This window comes from Anguilla anguilla, chromosome 13 (genome assembly GCF_013347855.1).
Source record: "Anguilla anguilla isolate fAngAng1 chromosome 13, fAngAng1.pri, whole genome shotgun sequence".
Lineage (NCBI taxonomy): Eukaryota > Metazoa > Chordata > Actinopteri > Anguilliformes > Anguillidae > Anguilla > Anguilla anguilla.
Window position 1 is genome coordinate 33,818,142 of NC_049213.1, and position 19,034 is coordinate 33,837,175.

Here is a 19,034-nt window from a genome sequence, read left to right on the forward strand (position 1 = left end):
ACAGGGGCGATAACTCCTGTGAAGATTCTGCAGGAACACACAGCACGAAAGAACTCTGTGCTGCAGTGTTTCAAGCGGCCTGGGCCTATTCCCAACGCCGGATATTATCTGACCCCCGTCAGTGCCTTTCATGTACACATGAATATGAATGGCCATCTAACGTGGGACCAGTAGCATGGCAGTTTAGGTTAGCGTTTTTATCTAAAGACCCGGAGTCAGAAGTTTATTTTGTGACATCGTGGACCTAGTTGTGCTGTATTCCTGTGATGTGTGATTCTGGGCGCAGTTTTGTGCTGTATTCCTGTGATGTGTGATTCTGGGCGCAGTTTTGTGCTGTATTCCTGTGATGTGTGATTCTGGGCACAGTTTTGTGCTGTATTCCTGTGATGTGTGATTCTGGGCGCAGTTTTGTGCTGTATTCCTGTGATGTGTGATTCTGGGCGCAGTTTTGTGCTGTATTCCTGTGATGTGTGATTCTGGACGCAGTTTTGTGCTGTGTTTCCTGTGGAAGCTGAATGTGCAGTATACGGTTATCAGAGCAGCCATGCACACCCCTGGAGCAGAGGGCCTTTCTATGACTGAAAAGAACATGAGCACGACAGGCTTCTATACTGTGGCTCTGTTCTCCTCTGCTCTCTCAGCCTGTCTGTCTGTGCAGCCGCTGTAGTGCAGGTCACTTCTGCTGTGATGTACGATATTGCCTGCGAAGAGGAGGAGTACTGCGTGTGTGCGAATATGTGTGTTTGCATCTGTGCGTATGTGTGTGTGTGTGTGTGTATGTGTGTGTGTGTGTGTGTGTGTGTGTGTGTGTATATGTATGTATGTGTGTGTGTGTGTGTGTGTGTATGTATATGTATATGTGTGTGTGTATGTGTACTGTCCCTCACTGCCTCCCCCTGCCTGCAGGAGCTGTTCACGCGCAGCCTGGCGGAGAGTGAGATGCGCAGCGCTCCCTATGAGTTCCCCGAGGACAGCCCCATCGAGCAGCTGGAGGAGCGCCGCCACCGCCTGGAGAGGCAGATCAGCCAGGATGTCAAGTGAGAGACGCTGATCAGCACCTCCCTCTGAGGGACCGGGAGAGAGAGCACCTCCTTCTGAGAGAACACCTCCCTCTGAGACACATAGGATAGAGCACCTCCTTCTGAGACACACAGGATAGAGCACCTCCTTCTGAGAGAACACCTCCCTCTGAGACACATAGGATAGAGCCACCTCCCTCTGATAGAGCACCTCCCTCTGAGACACACAGGATAGAGCACCTCCCCCTGAGACACACAGGATAGAGCACCTCCCTCTGACAGAGCACCTCCCCCTGAGACACACAGGATAGAGCACCTCCCTCTGAGACACACAGGATAGAGCATCTCCCTCTGAGACACATAGGATAAAGCTCAAATGAATGTACACTAATATAACTGAAGCAATATGGAAGCAAAGTCAGTGGTAACAGTTGGTTAATGTGTATGTGTATTTTTATGCGAAACTGAGGTTTTTGTTTTATAAAGCATATAGATACAGTCTATGGTCCACCACAGTCGATGGCTTCTTGCTGGGATGCATGATGTCAGGTCCTGACATGGGCCAGTAGGTGGCGCAGCTGTGCATGCGTGCGTGTGTGGGTAGGGTGAGGAGTCTTGAGTGGCAGTTTGTTTTTCGGCCTGCTCTACTCACCCAAAGCATGCCCAGCGCCCGCCTGGCAAGGCTTCGCCTCCTGGCCACATAACCAATCGGGTTTAACCGCCACGGTCTGATTGTGTTTCTCTCTCTGTGTCCCTTCCTCTGTCTCTGTCTCTGTCTCTGGGCCTTGTCTTTGTGTGATGTGTCCTCTCACTGCCCCCCCCCCCCCCACCCCACCCTCCGTGCTGCTTGGCCCTGCCTCACGCCCCGCCCCCCCGTCCTCGCCCCCCGCCCCTGATCCCACCCCCCCCCCCCACCCCCCAGACTGGAGCCTGAGATCCTGCTGCGAGCCAAGCAGGACTTCATGAAAATTGACAGTGCTACAGACCTGGAGTGAGTGAGCCTCTTCCTCTTCTTTCTCTCCTGTTTTCCTTTTCTTTCAGACAAGGCCTTTCAAGCGCTTTTGAAGTGCCAGGCCCCTCCGCTAAATGTCAGCCCAATCAAATGCCGCACCCTTTCTTTCCGCCGAGCTAGCCGGCGCCTGCGTTTGAAGCAATTAGCACCAGCGTTTCTGCCACTCAAGCAAAAAAAAACCTGCCAGCTTTTGATCTGTAGATGAAACCCCAGCTGTGAGCCTCTGTGTCCGCTAACCAGGCCCATCTCATCAGGGCTGTGCCAGGAGCCACAGACCCAGCGTGAGCAGGAAGCTCTTTAGCCCCGCCCATAGCGTCTAACTCGCCCGTACCAGGAACACTCCAGAAGGCACTGAGGAGAGAGAGAACCGCGCTGACCACAGTGTGTGACCTTACCGAAGGCCGCGGAAATGTTTAGATTCAATTTTTAATCATTCAAGCACGCTGCCTGCATTTTCAATGGACAGCTGACATTTTGAAATCAGGATTTCATTGGACACTCCAATTTGATTGGCACATTTATGAAATTAATCTCACACAATTATGTTTGATTAAATCTGAAGCCCCCTGGCTGGGGGGAGCTTTTGTTCCATTCAGGCGTTTAAAAAAAGGCGACTGACCTTTAGATTCAACTTCATTTTTGAGCGCTCGATTTCAAAGTCCTTTGAAAAAAACTTTAATTTGAACCCAAGTGAACCTGAACCAGAAAAGGCCCAGAGAAAGCTTTTCAGCGGCCGTGATGTACCACTCATTTATGCATAAAGGTCAGCTCCTTGGTACATGCATTTCCCCTTCGGCTAAAGTTTTGAATATTTAAGTCCTGCCAGCCAGTTCTGAGTCATTTAGAGAATAGCCACCTACTGATGCATTAAGGTAAAAATAAATAAACAATAATAATAACTGTAGTCCGAGCTGGGGATGAAATGCAGTTAGCTGTGCAGTTAGATCATTAGTTTCCAACAGCCGTGTAACAAATCACCTCATTGATGTGTGTGCTACATAACGCTAATGCTAATGTATCGAATGCTGCAGGAGGCCCTGGGGATCCATCTCAGCCAGAGTTCTCTATCCCAGAGTTCCAGAGCTAGCTGCAGTCTGCAGTGTATCAGAGAGAGCAGCTCTATGGTGCTGCTGAGCAGTGCTGGAGAGCCTGGGGCATGCTGGGAGCTGCTGTAGTCTTTTGTGCGTTGGTGGGCTGTGCCTCCAGGGGACACTGCTGCCAGCTTCTTGAGTAGCATAACCTGGGTATCTCCCAGGGCTGGCGAGGGAGACCTGTAATCCAGTGTTGTTTTCCTCTTTTTTAGTCTTTCTCTAGCTCACTTTTCCTCTTATACTCGCTATTTATATCTCTTTGAGTCTGTGTGACATTCCCTGTCTTAATGTCTCACTGTCCACAACGCCCTCTTCATCCATTTTACTCTCTTTCCTCTCTGTATCTTCCTCCCTCTCTCTTTCCACACTCTATCTCCCTCTCTTTCCCTCCCTCCCTCCCTCCCTCTCTCTCTCATATGTTTTCCAGGTTCATGAAGGAGCAGAGCGAGATGACCCTGGACCACTTCCCTAAGGACAGAGATATGGTTGTGGAGAGGGAGTACCAGCGTGTGTCCATCTCAGGAGAGGAAAAGTGTGGGGTGAGGGGGAGGGGGAGGGTGAGGTGGGGTGGGCACTGGGCAGGACTGCGTTTTCTCGCTACAATTCTCTTTAAAATAATGGCTGGTTCCTATCATCTAGCACTCGTATGTTCTTATGTAGCTCAGTCAGAACTTCAGGCAGAAGCACAGATTGAACTCAAAAAGTAATTAAGCTCATTGTTACTCAGCCTTCACTTCTTGGCAGGTTGGTGACTGTTCAAAGTAGAGGCTGTGTGAAAGTGGTGAAGGAACTTATACAAATATAGTGGGGGGAAAAATTGATATTAAATGACATCAGTTGAAGAACCTGTTCTCATTGTTTAAGACTGTGAATTCTACAGCTCCCGCTTGGCTCCTCCCACCTCAGGTTCCCTTCACGGACCTGCTGGACGCAGCCAAGTGTGTGGTGAAGGCCCTGTTCATCCGGGAGAAGTACATGGCCGTGTCCATGCAGAGCTTCTGCAAGACCACCGCCCGCTACCTGCAGGAGCTGGGGGAGAAGCCCCTGGAGCTCCGCGTGTACGACGAGATCCCCGAGACGCCCGTGTCTGCAGGTACGACAGGAGCCGCGGCAGGGGGCGGGGCTACAGGGACCTACGTGGGTCTGGGGGAGGTGAGATTGACAGGAGGGCAGGGCTACAGGGACCTACGTGGTCCTGTGAGATTGACAGGAGGGCGGGGCTACAGGGACCTACGTGGGTCTGGGGGAGGTGAGATTGACAGGAGGGCAGGGCTACAAGGACCTACGTGGTCCTGTAAGATTGACAGGAGGGCGGGGCTACAGGGACCTGCGTGGGTCTGGGGGAGGTGAGATTGACAGGAGGGCGGGGCTACAGGGACCTATGTGGTCCTATGAGATTGACAGGAGGGCGGGGCTACTGGGACCTACGTGGTCCTGGGGGAAGTGAGATTGACAGGAGGGCGGGGCTACAGGGACCTGCGTGGGTCTGGGGGAGGTGAGATTGACAGGAGGGCGGGGCTACTGGGACCTACGTGGTTCTGGGGGAAGTGAGATTGACAGGAGGGCGGGGCTACAGGGACCTACGTGGTCTTGTGAGATTGACAGGAGGGCAGGGCTACTGGGACCTACGTGGTCCTGGGGGAAGTGAGATTGACAGGAGGGCGGGGCTACAGGGACCTGCGTGGGTCTGGGGGAAGTGAGGTTGACAGGAGGGCGGGGCTACAGATACCTGTGTGGTACTGGGTAAAGTGGGACAGACAGGAGGGTGGGGTTAAGGGTTATTTTAGGTGGTGATATGTGCATTGCGAATGAGGTGATTGCTCTGTAATTCTGTTATTATTCTTCATATGTTGTCCGTCATATTGTCAGTGCAATGAACTCTAAATGGACTCACTGAACTCTAAATGGAAGTTTCTGACATGTAGAGAAATTTCATGTTCATCCCTCGTTAACCTCTCCACAGACGCCCCTGTGCACCCCCCAGTTTCGGAGACGCACCCCTACGAGGGCCAGGACCCCAAGAACATGCCTCCGGACACGGGCTATGGGTGCAAGATGGTGGACGGTGTGATGCACGTGTACACCAAGAGGACCACCATGGAAAAGTAATGCAGGCACATGCCGATCAGTGTGTACACAAAACACTGCAGTGCTCTCACTGTATAGAGTGTGCTTATGTCCACCTGTCCAAAATGTAGTGGCAGTCCAGGGTTGACTCGGGCAGTGAGTCCTGAGTGAAACACTGTTGATCAGAAAAAAGACGATGCTGACTCTACTTCCTGTCCAGAGCTGGAATGCTTCATTCAGTGAGGGCAGAATAGTATGCATTGTGTACTATAAAGGCCCAATGTTTTGTCATTATAGAAACCTGAACGAGCCACTGTGTGACTGAGTGGCTTGGGGTTCTGACTCAGCTTCAGCAGACCTGAACTGTGCCGCATAAATACCGTTTCCAGATTGTCTTTCTGCATGAGGGAAAAAGGAAATGTATTTGCCCAACATAAGTGACATTGTATGGTTGAACACAGTTAAACTGTAAGTGCACACTGGTGATAGGGATACTAGTGAGGCTAAGAGGGACTATGAGGAAGAAGCATGTTTAAAGCTGTCCCCCCTCCCCGCCCCCCAGGAGCACAGAGCTGGACCTGCCCTACCCCGACCTGCAGGAGTACATCGCGGACATGAACGTCATGATGGCCCTCATTATCAACGGCCCCGTGTGAGTACCTCCGCCAGCTCCCAAAATCTACTCACGCTCCAGTCCGCATACTCCCAAAATCTGCTCACGCTCCTGTCACCATACTCCCAAAATCTGCTCACGCTCCTGTCAGCATACTCCCAAAATCTGCTCACGCTCCTGTCAGCATACTCCCAAAATCTGCTCACGCTCCTGTCCGCATACTCCCAAAATCTACTCACGCTCCTGTCAGCATACTCCCAAAATCTACTCACGCTCCTGTCAGCATACTCCCAAAATCTACTCACACTCCTGTCAGCATACTCCCAAAATCTGCTCACGCTCCTGTCAGCATACTCCCAAAATCTGCTCACGCTCCTGTCCGCATACTCCCAAAATCTGCTCACGCTCCTGTCAGCATACTCCCAAAATCTGCTCACGCTCCTGTCAGCATACTCCCAAAATCTGCTCACGCTCCTGTCAGCATACTTCCAAAATCTGCTCACACTCCTGTCAGCATATTCAGCCCTCGCTGTCGAATTTATCGCTGACCAGCTGCGAGCAATTACTGCGTCCGCAACCCGGCCTGTGAGAGCGCTGGAGGCCCCTTCAGTTTAACGAGCGAGGCGTAGCCTTCGCCGATGGGCACTGAAGTACACTCTGCTCCGGGTACACTTTGTTTTTTGCTATCACAGAAAAAAGATTTTACAAGAAAAGCATAATACCACAACAGACATCATGTCGCAAGATGGGATAACAGCAATGAACAACAACAAACACACTGCTGTTGTGTGTGCATATTCATGGAGGAAAATAGAATAGAAATTGTGATAGTAATCCCATTTGGAAAAGGACTGCAGTAGTCCGAAGTGTTACCGTCAACAATGACTATTCAGGTATCACTGTTAAGCTATGAAGTCTCATGGTAAAATGCCAGCTGCGCTTAATAACCTTAACAGCTGGAAAGCCGTCGGTCCTTGCCCGGGCGATGCCCCGCTCACTTCCTGTCTGTGACCTCCGTGAACAGGAAGTCCTTCTGCTACCGGCGGCTGCAGTACCTGAGCTCCAAGTTCCAGATGCACATCCTGCTGAACGAGATGAAGGAGCTGGCCGCTCAGAAGAAGGTCCCGCACCGCGACTTCTACAACATCCGCAAGGTGAGCACCGTCGCGCACGCACACGCCCACGCTGCGGCCTTGGCCCGGCGCTGCGCTACGATTGGCTGGAGTCAGGTTTCAGCCCGTTTCAGGTGTAAATTGGCAAATTCAGAACTGAACATCCATTAACAACCAGAGTGCTGCCACCTAAAGGACATTTTGGAAAATCCACCGATTGATTTTACAAAATGTAAGGAGCCTTTCTGTCTAATACATCAAATCAGTTTGATGTATTAGACATGGGATTGTATTGTAATTGAGTCAGCTGTGATATAAATAAAACTGAACTGAGGAGCTGAGTGTAGTATCTGTTTTAACTCCTGAACCTTCATCGCACACACAGAACTCTAATGGCTATTTTGTGCATTGACTCACTGTGAATCTGAGTGAGCTGCTCTCTGGCTCCCCCTGCAGGTGGACACGCACATCCACGCCTCCTCCTGCATGAACCAGAAGCACCTGCTGCGCTTCATCAAGCGGGCGATGAAGAAGTACCCCGGCGAGATCGTGCACATAGAGAAGGGCAAGGGCCAGACGCTCATGGAGGTGTTCGAGACCATGAACCTGACCGCCTTCGACCTGAGCGTGGACACGCTGGACATGCACGCCGTGAGTCCTGGGGGGGGGGGGGGGGGGGGCTAATGGGGTCTATCGATATCTCCAAAGGGGCAGTCAGACAGTGTCCAATGCTCATGCATACACTCTTATGCTGATTTACTGGTCGTGGGGTTAGGTGGAGAAGCAGCTGTGTCCGTTTGGAGTTCAGGTCACGGAAGGTTTATTTTGCTGTTGCGCAGTGAAGACCATTTGGTTTACCTTGATGAACTGTCTGTGTCCATCCTTGATATTTTCTTTCTTTTTATCCTGCAATTATTATGCATAGACATCATTACATTAGAGTTTTGAATATCCCTGGTGTTCTGTACCCTGAATGTAATACTGCATGTATTAGAGTGTCTGTTAATATGTCAGTAGTTTGTAGTTTGTCTGTTAGTATGTCAGTAGTGTTTGAGAAAGCTTGTGGGGCTGCATGATGACTGTGGGCCTCCCATTTTTTTTTAGGACCGTAACACTTTCCACCGCTTCGACAAGTTCAACGCCAAGTACAACCCCATAGGGGAGTCCATCCTGAGAGAGATCTTCATCAAGACCGACAACCACATCGAGGGGAAGTACTTCGGCCACATCATCAAGGTGCGACACCAGCTCTGCTCTCCACCCTGAGCGTTCTGCCTGGGGGGCTGAACGTGTTTCAGCTCCTGACTAATTATATTCATTCCCATAGCTACGGGTAGCAAAATGAAGTAAAAAAAGTAGCATAAAATGTGTTTAGCTGAAATGCCCCTGCTATTTATAACAGTCTTAGCTGGAACATATGATCTGAGGCTTTGATTGTTGGCCTGTGCAGTGCAGTGCTATAGTGGGTAGAGAGCGGAACCTCAGTGTTGATTCTTGGGGCAGACAGTATGTAAGCTTTCCCAGAGTAGCTGATGGGAAGTCAAAGCACATCAGGGCCTGTCCAGAAACTAGTGGTCCAGTCAGTCAGAGAGAGTGGGAGTAGTCCTGCCCCCCCCCGGCCCGCCAAACGTGCCCCTGATCCTGGTGCCCGCCTGCCTGCCTGCTTCAGGAGGTGATGGAGGACCTGGAGGAGAGCAAGTACCAGAACGTGGAGCTGCGGCTGTCCATCTACGGGCGGTCGCGGGACGAGTGGGACAAGCTGGCGCAGTGGGCGGTCAAGCACGGCGTGTACTCGGACAACGTGCGCTGGCTGGTCCAGGTGCCCCGCCTCTTGTGAGTACACGCGCCCCCCCAAACCCCTCCCCCCCAGCACCCCCACCCCCGCTGCGAGACGGCCGATTTACCGCCACATGTCCTCTTCCCGCAGCGATGTCTACCACACCAAGAAGCAGCTGGCCAACTTCGAGGAGATGCTGGAGAACGTCTTCCAGCCGCTGTTCGAGGTCACCATCAACCCCCGCAGTCACCCCGACCTCCACCTCTTCCTCCAGCACGTGAGTGCCTCTGTTCCTACGGCGGAACTATGGCGCTTCTGCCATTACACCTCTTAGAAAACCATTGCAGCACACACGTCTACGTCTTGCAGAACCATTACTGAACAGAGGTCAGCACTGCCATCTTATTTTTTTTATGGGTTAATGTCTCTCTTCTTAGGGGCTGTATGTAATCTACATGTATTCAGAGGTTTTATTCTGGTTCTTTGTTAGCATAACTAGTTTGTACTTGTGGTTTAGTGGTGGTGCATCTATGCTAGCTGATCTGCGAGTGTCGTTAGCCACGTCTGGCTGTGTCGTTCATATTAATAAGGTGAATGTACTTATGTTGCTCCAACATTGCTCTTGATAACATCATCCACAAAATGAATATAACATAGGAAGTGCAAATCTCTAAAACCCTTTTCATCTCTGATCTTGCTCAAATTTGTGTGTGTGTGTGTGTGTGCCTGTCTGCCTGCCTGCCTGCCTGCCTGTCTGCCTGTCTGTCTGTCTGTCTGTCTGTCTTTGTGTCTGTGTACACGTTTAGGTGGTGGGTTTCGACAGTGTTGATGACGAGTCCAAACCTGAACAGCACATCTTCAACCTCGACAGCCCACTCCCGGTCAACTGGACCGAGGAGGACAACCCACCTTACTCCTACTACCTGTACTACATGTACGCCAACATGACCGTGCTCAACCACCTGCGCAGGTAAGTCAACATGACCGTGCTCTACCACCTACGCAGGTTAGCCAACATGACCGTGCTCAACCTCCTGTACAGGTAAGCCAACATGACCGTGCTCAACCACCTACGCAGGTTAGCCAACATGACCGTGCTCAACCTCCTGTACAGGTAAGCCAACATGACCGTGCTCAACCACCTGCGCAGGTAAGTCAACATGACCGTGCTCAACCACCTGTGCAGGTAAGCCAACATGACCGTGCTCAACCACCTGTGCAGGTAGGAGACCACAGAGTGACTCGCAGCAAACAACACACGCTGCACGATGGACAAGTTACATCAAGACATCAAGAGCAACGCTTACCATGTCTCAACAACATGACCACACTACCACAACATGCATAACACTGAGTTAGTGCCACATGCCATATGCACTGTGGTAGAATGCGCAAAGTAAGATACAGCAAGATAAAGTGCAGACCACACTTAACTTGGAGAAATTGGGGAATATTATTTGGAGAAATGAAGGGGCAGTGTTATGTGTTATTCAAGGGGCCTAGAATGCGCTGCAGTGATATTGTGATCGACCGAGGCTGATCAGTCCTCCGCTGCTCTCCTGGTGTCTGTGTGCAGGAGGCGGGGCTTCAACACGCTGGTTCTCCGCCCTCATTGTGGAGAGGCGGGGCCTATCCATCACCTGGTGTCTGGCTTCATGCTGTCAGAGAACATCTCCCACGGGCTGCTGCTGAGGAAGGTGAGGCCACGCCATCTCCCCTCTCTCTCTCCCTCTCTCTCTCTCTCTCTCTCTTGCTCTCTTCCTCTCTTCCACACGCTCTTTTTTCTCTCACGTAAGCTTTGTATATATGTAACTCTCTGTCATAATGTCTAAATCTCTCTCTCTCTCTCTCTCTCTGTCTCTCCCTCTCTCCCCCTCCCCTCCCTCCATCACCAGGCTCCAGTGCTGCAGTACCTGTACTACCTGGCCCAGATTGGCATCGCCATGTCACCCCTGAGCAACAACAGCCTGTTCCTCAGCTACCACCGCAACCCCCTTCCAGAGTACCTGTCCCGCGGCCTCATGGTCTCCCTGTCCACCGACGACCCCCTGCAGTTCCACTTCACCAAGGTGAGCCCCGCCCATTCTGAACCGGTGCCACTTCACCAAGGTGAGCCCCGCCCATTCTGAACCGGTGCCACTTCACCAAGGTAAGCCCCGCCCATTCTGAATTGTATTTATTTCCTCTCCCTGCTCAGGAGCCCCTGATGGAGGAGTACAGCATTGCTGCTCAGGTGTGGAAGCTCAGCTCCTGTGACATGTGTGAGCTGGCCAGGAACAGTGTGCTCATGAGCGGCTTCTCCCACAAGGTACAGGCCCCATGGCCTCTCCCTCACTCCTCCCTCTCTCTTCCCACACGGCCTCTCCTCCTGACCTTCCCACTCCTCCCTCTCTCTTCCCACACGGCCTCTCCTCCTGATCTTCCCACTCCTCCCTCTCTCACCCCACACGGCCTCTCCTCCTGACCTCCCCACTGCTCCCTCTCTCACCCCACACCTCCTTCTTTCATCCCTCTCTCCCCCCACACTGCCCCTCCTCTACTGATACGTCTCTCACCTCTCACCTCCTCCTTTCATCCCTCTCTCCCCCCACACAGCCTCTCCTCCTGACCTCCCCGCTCCTCCCTCTCTCACTCCACACCTCCTCCCAAGTACCCAACATGCTCTGTGCTTCTGACGCTGCCCCCCCCCCCCCCCCCCCGCAGGCGAAGAACTACTGGCTGGGGCCCAAGTACATCAAGGAGGGCCCCGAGAACAACGACATCCGGCGCAGCAACGTGCCGGACATCCGCGTGGCGTACCGCTACGAGACCATGTGCGAGGAGCTCAACCTCATCACCCAGGCCGTGCGGTCCGAGGAGCTGGAGACCATCGAGGAGGAGGACACGCTGTCCATGGCCCCGGTGCCAGGAGGGCGATAAAGCCCCTCCTCCTCCTCCTCCTCCTCCTCCTCCCCCACCTCCTCCGTCCCGGAGCAGCACAGGGAGAAAGGAAAGGAGACCCCGCCACCCGCAAACCCCCCCCCCCCCCCCCCCCCCCCCCACCCCACCCCACTCCCTCCTACTGAATTGCTGAATTGCGCACTCTCACCGTGTTCCTGTCCAAGACCCCAGAGTCATCCTCCCCAGACCAGTGGGCCAGTTTGAGCCAGTGTGGGCCAGTTTGGGCCAGTTTGGGCCAGTGTGGGCCGCCTCTGTGGCTCTGTCCAGGTTTGGCCGGGTTGATGCTGAATTCACTCATTCCTTCGGTTCCTCTCCTTCTCTCTGCCAAGGAGGTCATTGTAGACGTCTCCTTTCCCTTTCCTTCTGTCCTTTTTTTTCAGTCGCACTCCATACCCCCTGCTTTCTTTTGGCCCCTCTCTCTGTTTTTTTCCCACAATGCTTTTGTGTAAATCTCCCGGCCAGTTGGTAATGAGGCAAAGCTTCAATACTCAATTGTATTTTAAAGTCTGTGTGGTAAAAGGGCTGTGGTGTTGAGGGCAGCCTATTCTACTCCTCCTTTAACAGAAGCCACAATGGTGTTTTTATTTAAATGTATGTCAGAAGCCCCGCCCCCTCCACCCTAAGCCCCTCCCCTGTCATGTGACCCAGCATGTGAAAATCCCTACCGTCTTGTGAAGAATGCAGGCTCTCTGCCTGAGAAGCTACCAGAATGCGCACACACGCACATGATAGGCCATGTTCATTCTGATCTTTTTTATTCAAATGTTCTAGTGATATTGTGACATCGCTGCCCATGTGAAAAACTAGTATGCTGAAGTATGCCTGAAGTACACTATTTTATACTTAAGAATACTTGAAGTGTAATGAAAGTTTTTTTTCACATGGGTGTGGAGATGTGACATCACTGTGGAGATGTGAGAGCATTATTCAGTAGATGGCCTCTGCACATGACAGGAAAACAAAGTAATGCAACACAAAGAGTTCTCCGTCTCTGTTGTTCTGTTTGGACAGAATGGCAGCGAGAAGCATGCTCTCCGTTAGTCCTGCTAGTTATTTTTATGTTCATTGCATCACATAGATTGTGGGACCAAGCCAGAGGGGTCTACATTCCATGATATGAGCATTGTGCAAATGGTCTTTTAACTGCATTTGAAAATTGATTTGGGACACACTGTATGTTCAAGTATTTATATATTTATTTCTATATATATGTGGTTCTTTGAATATTAGTTTGGTAGATGTGTGTGGGAAATGCCCTTTTACTGAGTGTGCAGTGGCGGTCCATGTAGGTGAGGAGGCCCGTAGCCATGATAAGTCAAAGGCCTTCGCCAGTCCTCAGCCATATCACCAGTAAACATGGAGTCCACCCCAGCCACGAGGCCACGCCCATTACCTCAAACGCCAGCGTGTTCTGTGGAGAAACGGTACAGTCCTGTCCGGCATGCCCCCCCCCACCCCCTCCCCTTACCCCGTTTTAGCGTGCGATTGACGTGTTTTTGAGACAGGAGGGGTGTGTTATGGACCTCCTGTCGGTGAAGCCTATTGGTGTTGCATGCGCTGTCCAGTCCACACACCAGCCAGGATCACTCGTGCCTTCTCCCTTTCGTTTCTTCAGCTCTTCAGGTGGGACTGCATCAATGCTGAGCTCAACCGCATCAAAAAAAACTTCAATGTCTTTTTTTCCATTTGTTTGTTTCTCTTTTAAATAAGAATTGGGGCAATGCACCAAAGTTTCAAGGATCCTTAATTGTCCTTGCTCTTTAGTTAATTTATTCAAGAGTAATTAGCAGTTACAATTTTAGCCCTACGACTCATTTTTCAGTTGAGGAACACTGTTGTTTGAAGCCAGGTACTTCTGGTGCACGCTGGGTAATGTATTTTTTTTTTTTCCGCACGGCATTGAAACGCACCAGGTCTCGTATCCGTGCTCAGCCACTGTATCCAAGTGACTGTTTGTGCTGACTGCCCAGTGTCCCCGGTCAGAAGCGCAGAGCTGAATCTGCTCTCTCTGATTTGTGTCTTTCCAAAGCGAATGACTTGCTTTGAGGCTTTCAGACCGAACGGAAACCCCCTCCTGTGCGCTGCTTGGCTCGTGCTGTGCTTCTGCTGTGCGCCTGCAGCGCTCCTCCACATCGGCCGCCTCGCCCCGCTTTCCCGCTGAAAACTACGGCAACAACAGAAGGATGATGAACGCGCTGTTTACAAAAGCAATGTGAAGGAGCAGCGAGCGTGTGCATGCATGCATGCATGCATGTGGCCATTGCATGCATCGTGCTGCGATTCTGCATTTCGGGGGCTGCACCCACAATGCCGCCCTACAGAGGCTCTCAGGGGAAGCTAACGGAAGCTAACGGAAGCTAGCTCAGCGCCAGAGCGCGAGAGAGCGCCAGGCCCCGCCCTCCGGTCACGCCCACCACTTCTGCTGCTTTTCGGAGGAGCCTCTTCCTCGCCTCACGCTTCGCGGGACGGCCGCGTCACGCGTGAAACACGCTTTACGCTATGTGTCCACCCCTCCCGTTGACCATCCGATTGCCGTTCTTTTGAAGGACCTCCATTTTGTGTTGTTCAAATTTGTTTATGTTTTGACTTGTTTGTTTTATACCTGCGTTTGTCACGGTTAGACAGCACTGTTGTTCTACGGTAATTATTTATTATCTTGTTATCTTGTTTGCCACGCACATCGGATCTGCCTATCCATTTTGCATTGAAGTCCTTAGAGTTCCACGTTTTTGTCGATATTTTACGTCGAACTACCTCCCCTTAAGATGTATTTCTAGGAGTAGAGGTGTCCGCGGCTGTAGATTGCTGTTTTTTTAGCACCTAATCAATTCGTAGCTGTGGAGTATGCTCTCCATTCTAGTGTACTGTACACAAGACTATTATAGCCAACACCCGATTCAATTCAAATTACACTTTTGTAACTTGCAGAGGCTGATGTATCGGCGTAGTTGTAGGTGGGGGAAAGAGGGGGTGTACTGTGATGAAGATTACATGATAACAAAAAAAAAAGGTTAATGAATGATATTTACATCAACAGTAACATTAAGGGGGGCAATGCCGTTAAAATAATTCCCCCTGAGCAAGGAACATGAGATATGCTTTCAGATGAAAAAAGTCTTCTGTGTGTAAACACAGAAAGAAATGGACAGCAGAAGAAACGCAAGTGCATTGTGGGTACTTGACTTCGACGGCACCGAGAAACTCTTCGGCTCTGGGCGTTGAGCCTCCAGAGAGTCGGTTTAGTTTGCATAACTTAAAAAGTGTATTTTTTTAAAAAGGTATAGAGATTAGTGATTTATAAATCTATATCGATGTCTATATTGTATTGAAGATTTTGAATTTTGTTTTCAATCAGTAGTTCTAGCTTGTGTTTATGCATAGCTTAAATTAGGTACTAAGGCTGTTCCAGTGGCCTCCGTTCTATTATTATAATAATAATTATTATTATTGCCTATAATTTTGTCACAGATAGATATTCAAAGTGGGCTGAATGTTTGATTTTTGCATTTTTTGAAAAGATGATCTATTAAGAGAAAGATATTCCCCTTTTGTATGTTTGTCATTTGGGTGCTGCGTGTACTTCTAACCCATGTGGCTCCTCAATATTTCTCACAAAGTTTTTTTTAGTCGTGTTTATCAGTGGTGTGTGTCTGTTTCACACCCTGTAAACAGCAACCTCCCATCCCAAAACCTGGTTTCTTACAACTGTGATACAGCCCAGGTTAAAGAAGGAATACTTTCATTTTATTTCATGGTGTGCTGGTGTGTCCAGATGGGTCATTGGCCAGGCCAGACCCAATTCCCACTAGCCTCCTCTTGTCACGGTCTTTGATCAGGGCAAGCAAACGCACCAGTACAGTTCTGATTGGCGCTGAACTACTGAGGATTTTGTGAGAAAGTCCTTCTTCCCAAGTCTGTGAATGTTGTCTACTTCCCTGACTGAACTCAGACTAAACCCAGACTAACCCCCAAACAATGACTTGAAAGAAGGCCCCCAACAAACAATATAATATTACACTGTGAGCATGTTTTGCTTTTTCGTTTGTTGATCCCACCTGTAGTGTAGTTGTTTTTTTGTTATTTGTGTTCGTAATTATACCACAGTGTGTTTACCTCCGATGTTGGGGTTGGGTTTCTTTTTTCAGACATGATTGCGGTTTCAGCTAGACAGCTGTTGAATTGGAATACCAATATGAAGTTTCCATGTCCTAGATCTGTCATTCTGTCAGAGCTACACCTGTGACAGCTGTCTATGGCTTTGTTTTTATATTTTATTCGGTTTATCTTATTTAATTTTTTTTTCCACTGCCATCTCATCAGTTTTAAATACACAGGAGGGTTCGCAATGTTGTTGTGTTCTTTATTGTATCCCTCCAAACTCTCTCTTCTTTTATTTGAGTGTGTTGCCGTATGTATTACTCATGTTCCTTCGCTGAGAGAATTTGGGACCTTATTTCTGTGGAGAGGGAGAGGGACGTATGAGAGGCTTTTGCCAGTAGCAAACCATTTTCTGGGCTGTAAACAGAGAGTCAGTCAGCAGGAGTGTGATACCATATGAAGGGTTAAAACAAGCCCATGTCATTACACAAGTTTAAAAGCAGAAAGGAGATGGAAAATGTCCCTTTACTGTGTGTGTGATGAGCACCGAGCCCCTTTGCATGTGTGACCATTCCAAATGGCCTTTAAACATCCAGCGTTTTATACCCTGTTGTTCCCACTAATGAGAGGCTCTGGCTGATTGTACTTTGACAACCAGTCTGTGTTATTGACTGGGGTAGGACGGTTGGACTGAAGTCGCGTGATGCAACTTGGAATGCAGGGTCATGCATTCAAATCCTTGACACTTTCCGTAAAACATTATTGTTATGTACAATGTTCAATATTCTGCTTCCCTTTTCGTCTCCACAGAATATCTCCAAACTTACACCTGTACTTTTTCTGACCAAAAACTATGAATGACGTGTATTCTAAGCATTGCGAAATGATGTAATACTGAGCTGATAAAACGAAAATTCTAAAATGAGAATTGGCGCACTGGCAAATTGTCAAATGCATAAATACAGAATGTCACGATAAAATATAATTCAGCTGATACAGAGGAAAGATGTGTAGGTCCTCATTAGTGTTAAATAACAGTAGCAATGCTTGACGTATGTAGTTTTTATGGTAACTAACACTGCTAAATAGGGGTTATCTCAAGCCCTTTAATAGTGGGCGGAACATTAGGTCCTACTTTTCTTATGTTGCCCTTGCAGTAGACTAGTTTCAGGTTCTCCTCATCCTGCTATAAAAATCACTAAATGTCATATTTACACCTCTGACACTGGAGCACTAGAGTCTGTGACTATACTAGCAATCAAACCGATAGACGTGGTGTTTCTGCCTCAAGGGCATGAAGGTGAGCTGCCAAATTTTCACTTAGCTTTGTGATTGCTTTGTAATCTAAATTCCTTTTTCTTTCCTACTGTAAATTGGGTCAGTCTCCATTTAAATGAGGATTCGTGTTAACATTTTTAATTTGGTCAGTGCTTCACCTCTTTATCTCTGTTTATGTATGACTTGCATTGGGATTTTTCATTTTTTTCATTTTTATTTTTATTTTTGCTCTACTGTAGTCTCCAGTCACCAGCTTTCAGTGAATGCCAGTACATTACCGTCTGTCAAATGCTTCTGAGCTAGTGTGTGTAATGTTTAATAAAGAAAAATAAAGCATGTTTATTCATCTAAGGAGCGTGTCTTGTGTGACAGTTAGTACAAGCCCACCACCTTAGTAATTTCCCTTTGCAGAAATGTTTGCCCTTCGGTCATTGTGTTTAGATGTTAAACTCATTTATTTGGGATTTCACATTCTACACAAATATGTACATTTCTAATGAAATAAAAGAGCATATGATGATCTGTTAGCATTCCTAACCCATAGCATTCCTAAAAATATAATAGTAATATAAATATAGTAATAGTGCTAAGATCTTTTTATCTGAATCAACAGAAAAGAAATTGGTATTCGCCCCAAATGTTTCCTTTCCTTAAAGGTATACACACATTCTCTCTAGGTGACTTTTTACATGATCATGTACTGTAGATTTATTCTACAGAGTCTGCTTTTTATTTGCCCCAACTATAACTGCCTTGGGTCAGATTTAGTTTCACTTCAAGTCAGTTTGGCTGGACAGAAGGTTATAATGGAGAATTATTAGTATCTATACCCATGTCATTAAGATCTGAGTCAGCAAAACTATCAGAAAAATGCTATCTTATCTGAGGCTAAGCTGCAATTTATGGTCTCATAATGATTTGAGTTCCAACCTTTTTCAAGGGCGGGTCTGTGTGTGACTCTAGGCAAACAGAACAATTTTTTTTAGCATCCTACCAACTTGAACCAAATAGGCTGTGCTGTGTGGGGCTGTTCACTGTCTGTTTTCAATAAGAATGAAATGTGAATACATTAATATAACAGTTTTGTTTGATCGGTTAACATATTGCTTTTAGTGACTTTACAATGTTCTATGCACGCTATCAAAACTGCAGTATAACTTAAAATATATATATATGACTTTTTTTCCACTCATTAGTGAAAGATCGTACTAGATTTCATGTTGAGGTAGACAATTAGTGCGAGTAAACAAGTGGGAGTTTAGTTATTTTCCCTGACCCAACAGTAAGCTGTCAATGGGGGTGTTGCGTGCTTTCACAGGTTTATTATTAGCAAAATGAACACAAACTAATCAAAAGCGTAAATTCAGTTTTGACACAAGAAGGCGGTAACACAAGACCCATTTGGTAGAAATAATTTACAACCGAATTAAGAACTGAATCATGAGAAGAATGGCTCTAGAGAATCAGTGTTCCTGACAATGTTTGCAATACACTTACATACATCTTACATACACGTTATCATCCTATAACTGACGTGATCTTTTATATGTTTATATATGTTTATATATCTTAATAGACTGTGCTTGTCAATGTGTAGTCCATGAGGACAGTGCCACTGCTAAATCTATAACAGTAAAACACTCTAAATAGTCCTCCCAGAGCTAAGCAGCGTTCTGTCAGGTGGTGCAATGTAGCATATTGGCATTCTGTGCAAAAGTTTACATCTGTGTTATATTGAGTAATACGTCATAAAGGCAGGAACAGAATAATTCATTGGTAACTTGTCCTCTTCCTTTGTTTGCGTGTTGTTCTGATCTGTTAGCATCTGTCCCCTCCCTCTTCCTTTACTTCCTCTGTCTCCCGTGCCTCCCGGTGTCAGTTGTACCGGATTTTCCCGTTCTCATTGGCCAGCTGTGGAGAACCCGAGAGGAAAAGGGTAAGAAACCACGGATGTAGTTTCAGCGCTGTGCGTGATTGGCCTGTGCCATGTTTCCGGGTCATCGTTTCATTACATTACATTTATTTGG

At 48.4% G+C, this 19,034-nt stretch overlaps 2 protein-coding genes across 7 annotated transcripts in view; one reads left to right on the plus strand and one right to left on the minus strand.

Annotated features, from left to right (window-relative positions):
- The window catches only part of LOC118211132 (AMP deaminase 2-like), a 52,337-nt gene extending 40,638 nt beyond the window's left edge, over nt 1-11,699 (plus strand). For 4 of the 5 annotated variants that reach the window (XM_035388013.1, XM_035388015.1, XM_035388012.1 and 1 more), the window contains exons 3-18: nt 907-1,037; nt 1,942-2,010; nt 3,550-3,661; nt 4,029-4,215; nt 5,086-5,227; nt 5,752-5,841; nt 6,827-6,956; nt 7,371-7,565; nt 8,019-8,150; nt 8,584-8,747; nt 8,842-8,968; nt 9,498-9,661; nt 10,268-10,388; nt 10,587-10,760; nt 10,889-10,999; nt 11,395-11,698. In XM_035388013.1, the coding sequence (XP_035243904.1) occupies nt 907-1,037; nt 1,942-2,010; nt 3,550-3,661; nt 4,029-4,215; nt 5,086-5,227; nt 5,752-5,841; nt 6,827-6,956; nt 7,371-7,565; nt 8,019-8,150; nt 8,584-8,747; nt 8,842-8,968; nt 9,498-9,661; nt 10,268-10,388; nt 10,587-10,760; nt 10,889-10,999; nt 11,395-11,610 (2,265 nt within the window). In that variant the 3' untranslated portion in view covers nt 11,611-11,698. Of the gene's footprint in view, nt 1-906; nt 1,038-1,941; nt 2,011-3,549; nt 3,662-4,028; nt 4,216-5,085; nt 5,228-5,751; nt 5,842-6,826; nt 6,957-7,370; nt 7,566-8,018; nt 8,151-8,583; nt 8,748-8,841; nt 8,969-9,497; nt 9,662-10,267; nt 10,389-10,586; nt 10,761-10,888; nt 11,000-11,394 lie in introns of all 5 variants that reach the window. The other variant, XM_035388014.1, reaches the window with a different exon arrangement.
- A 6,606-nt stretch (nt 11,700-18,305) lies between these two features.
- The window catches only part of eps8l3a (EPS8-like 3a), a 31,064-nt gene continuing 30,335 nt past the window's right edge, over nt 18,306-19,034 (minus strand). For both annotated transcript variants that reach the window (XM_035388020.1, XM_035388021.1), the window contains exon 20: nt 18,306-18,918. In XM_035388020.1, the coding sequence (XP_035243911.1) occupies nt 18,883-18,918 (36 nt within the window). In that variant the 3' untranslated portion in view covers nt 18,306-18,882. The remainder of the gene's footprint in view (nt 18,919-19,034) is intronic.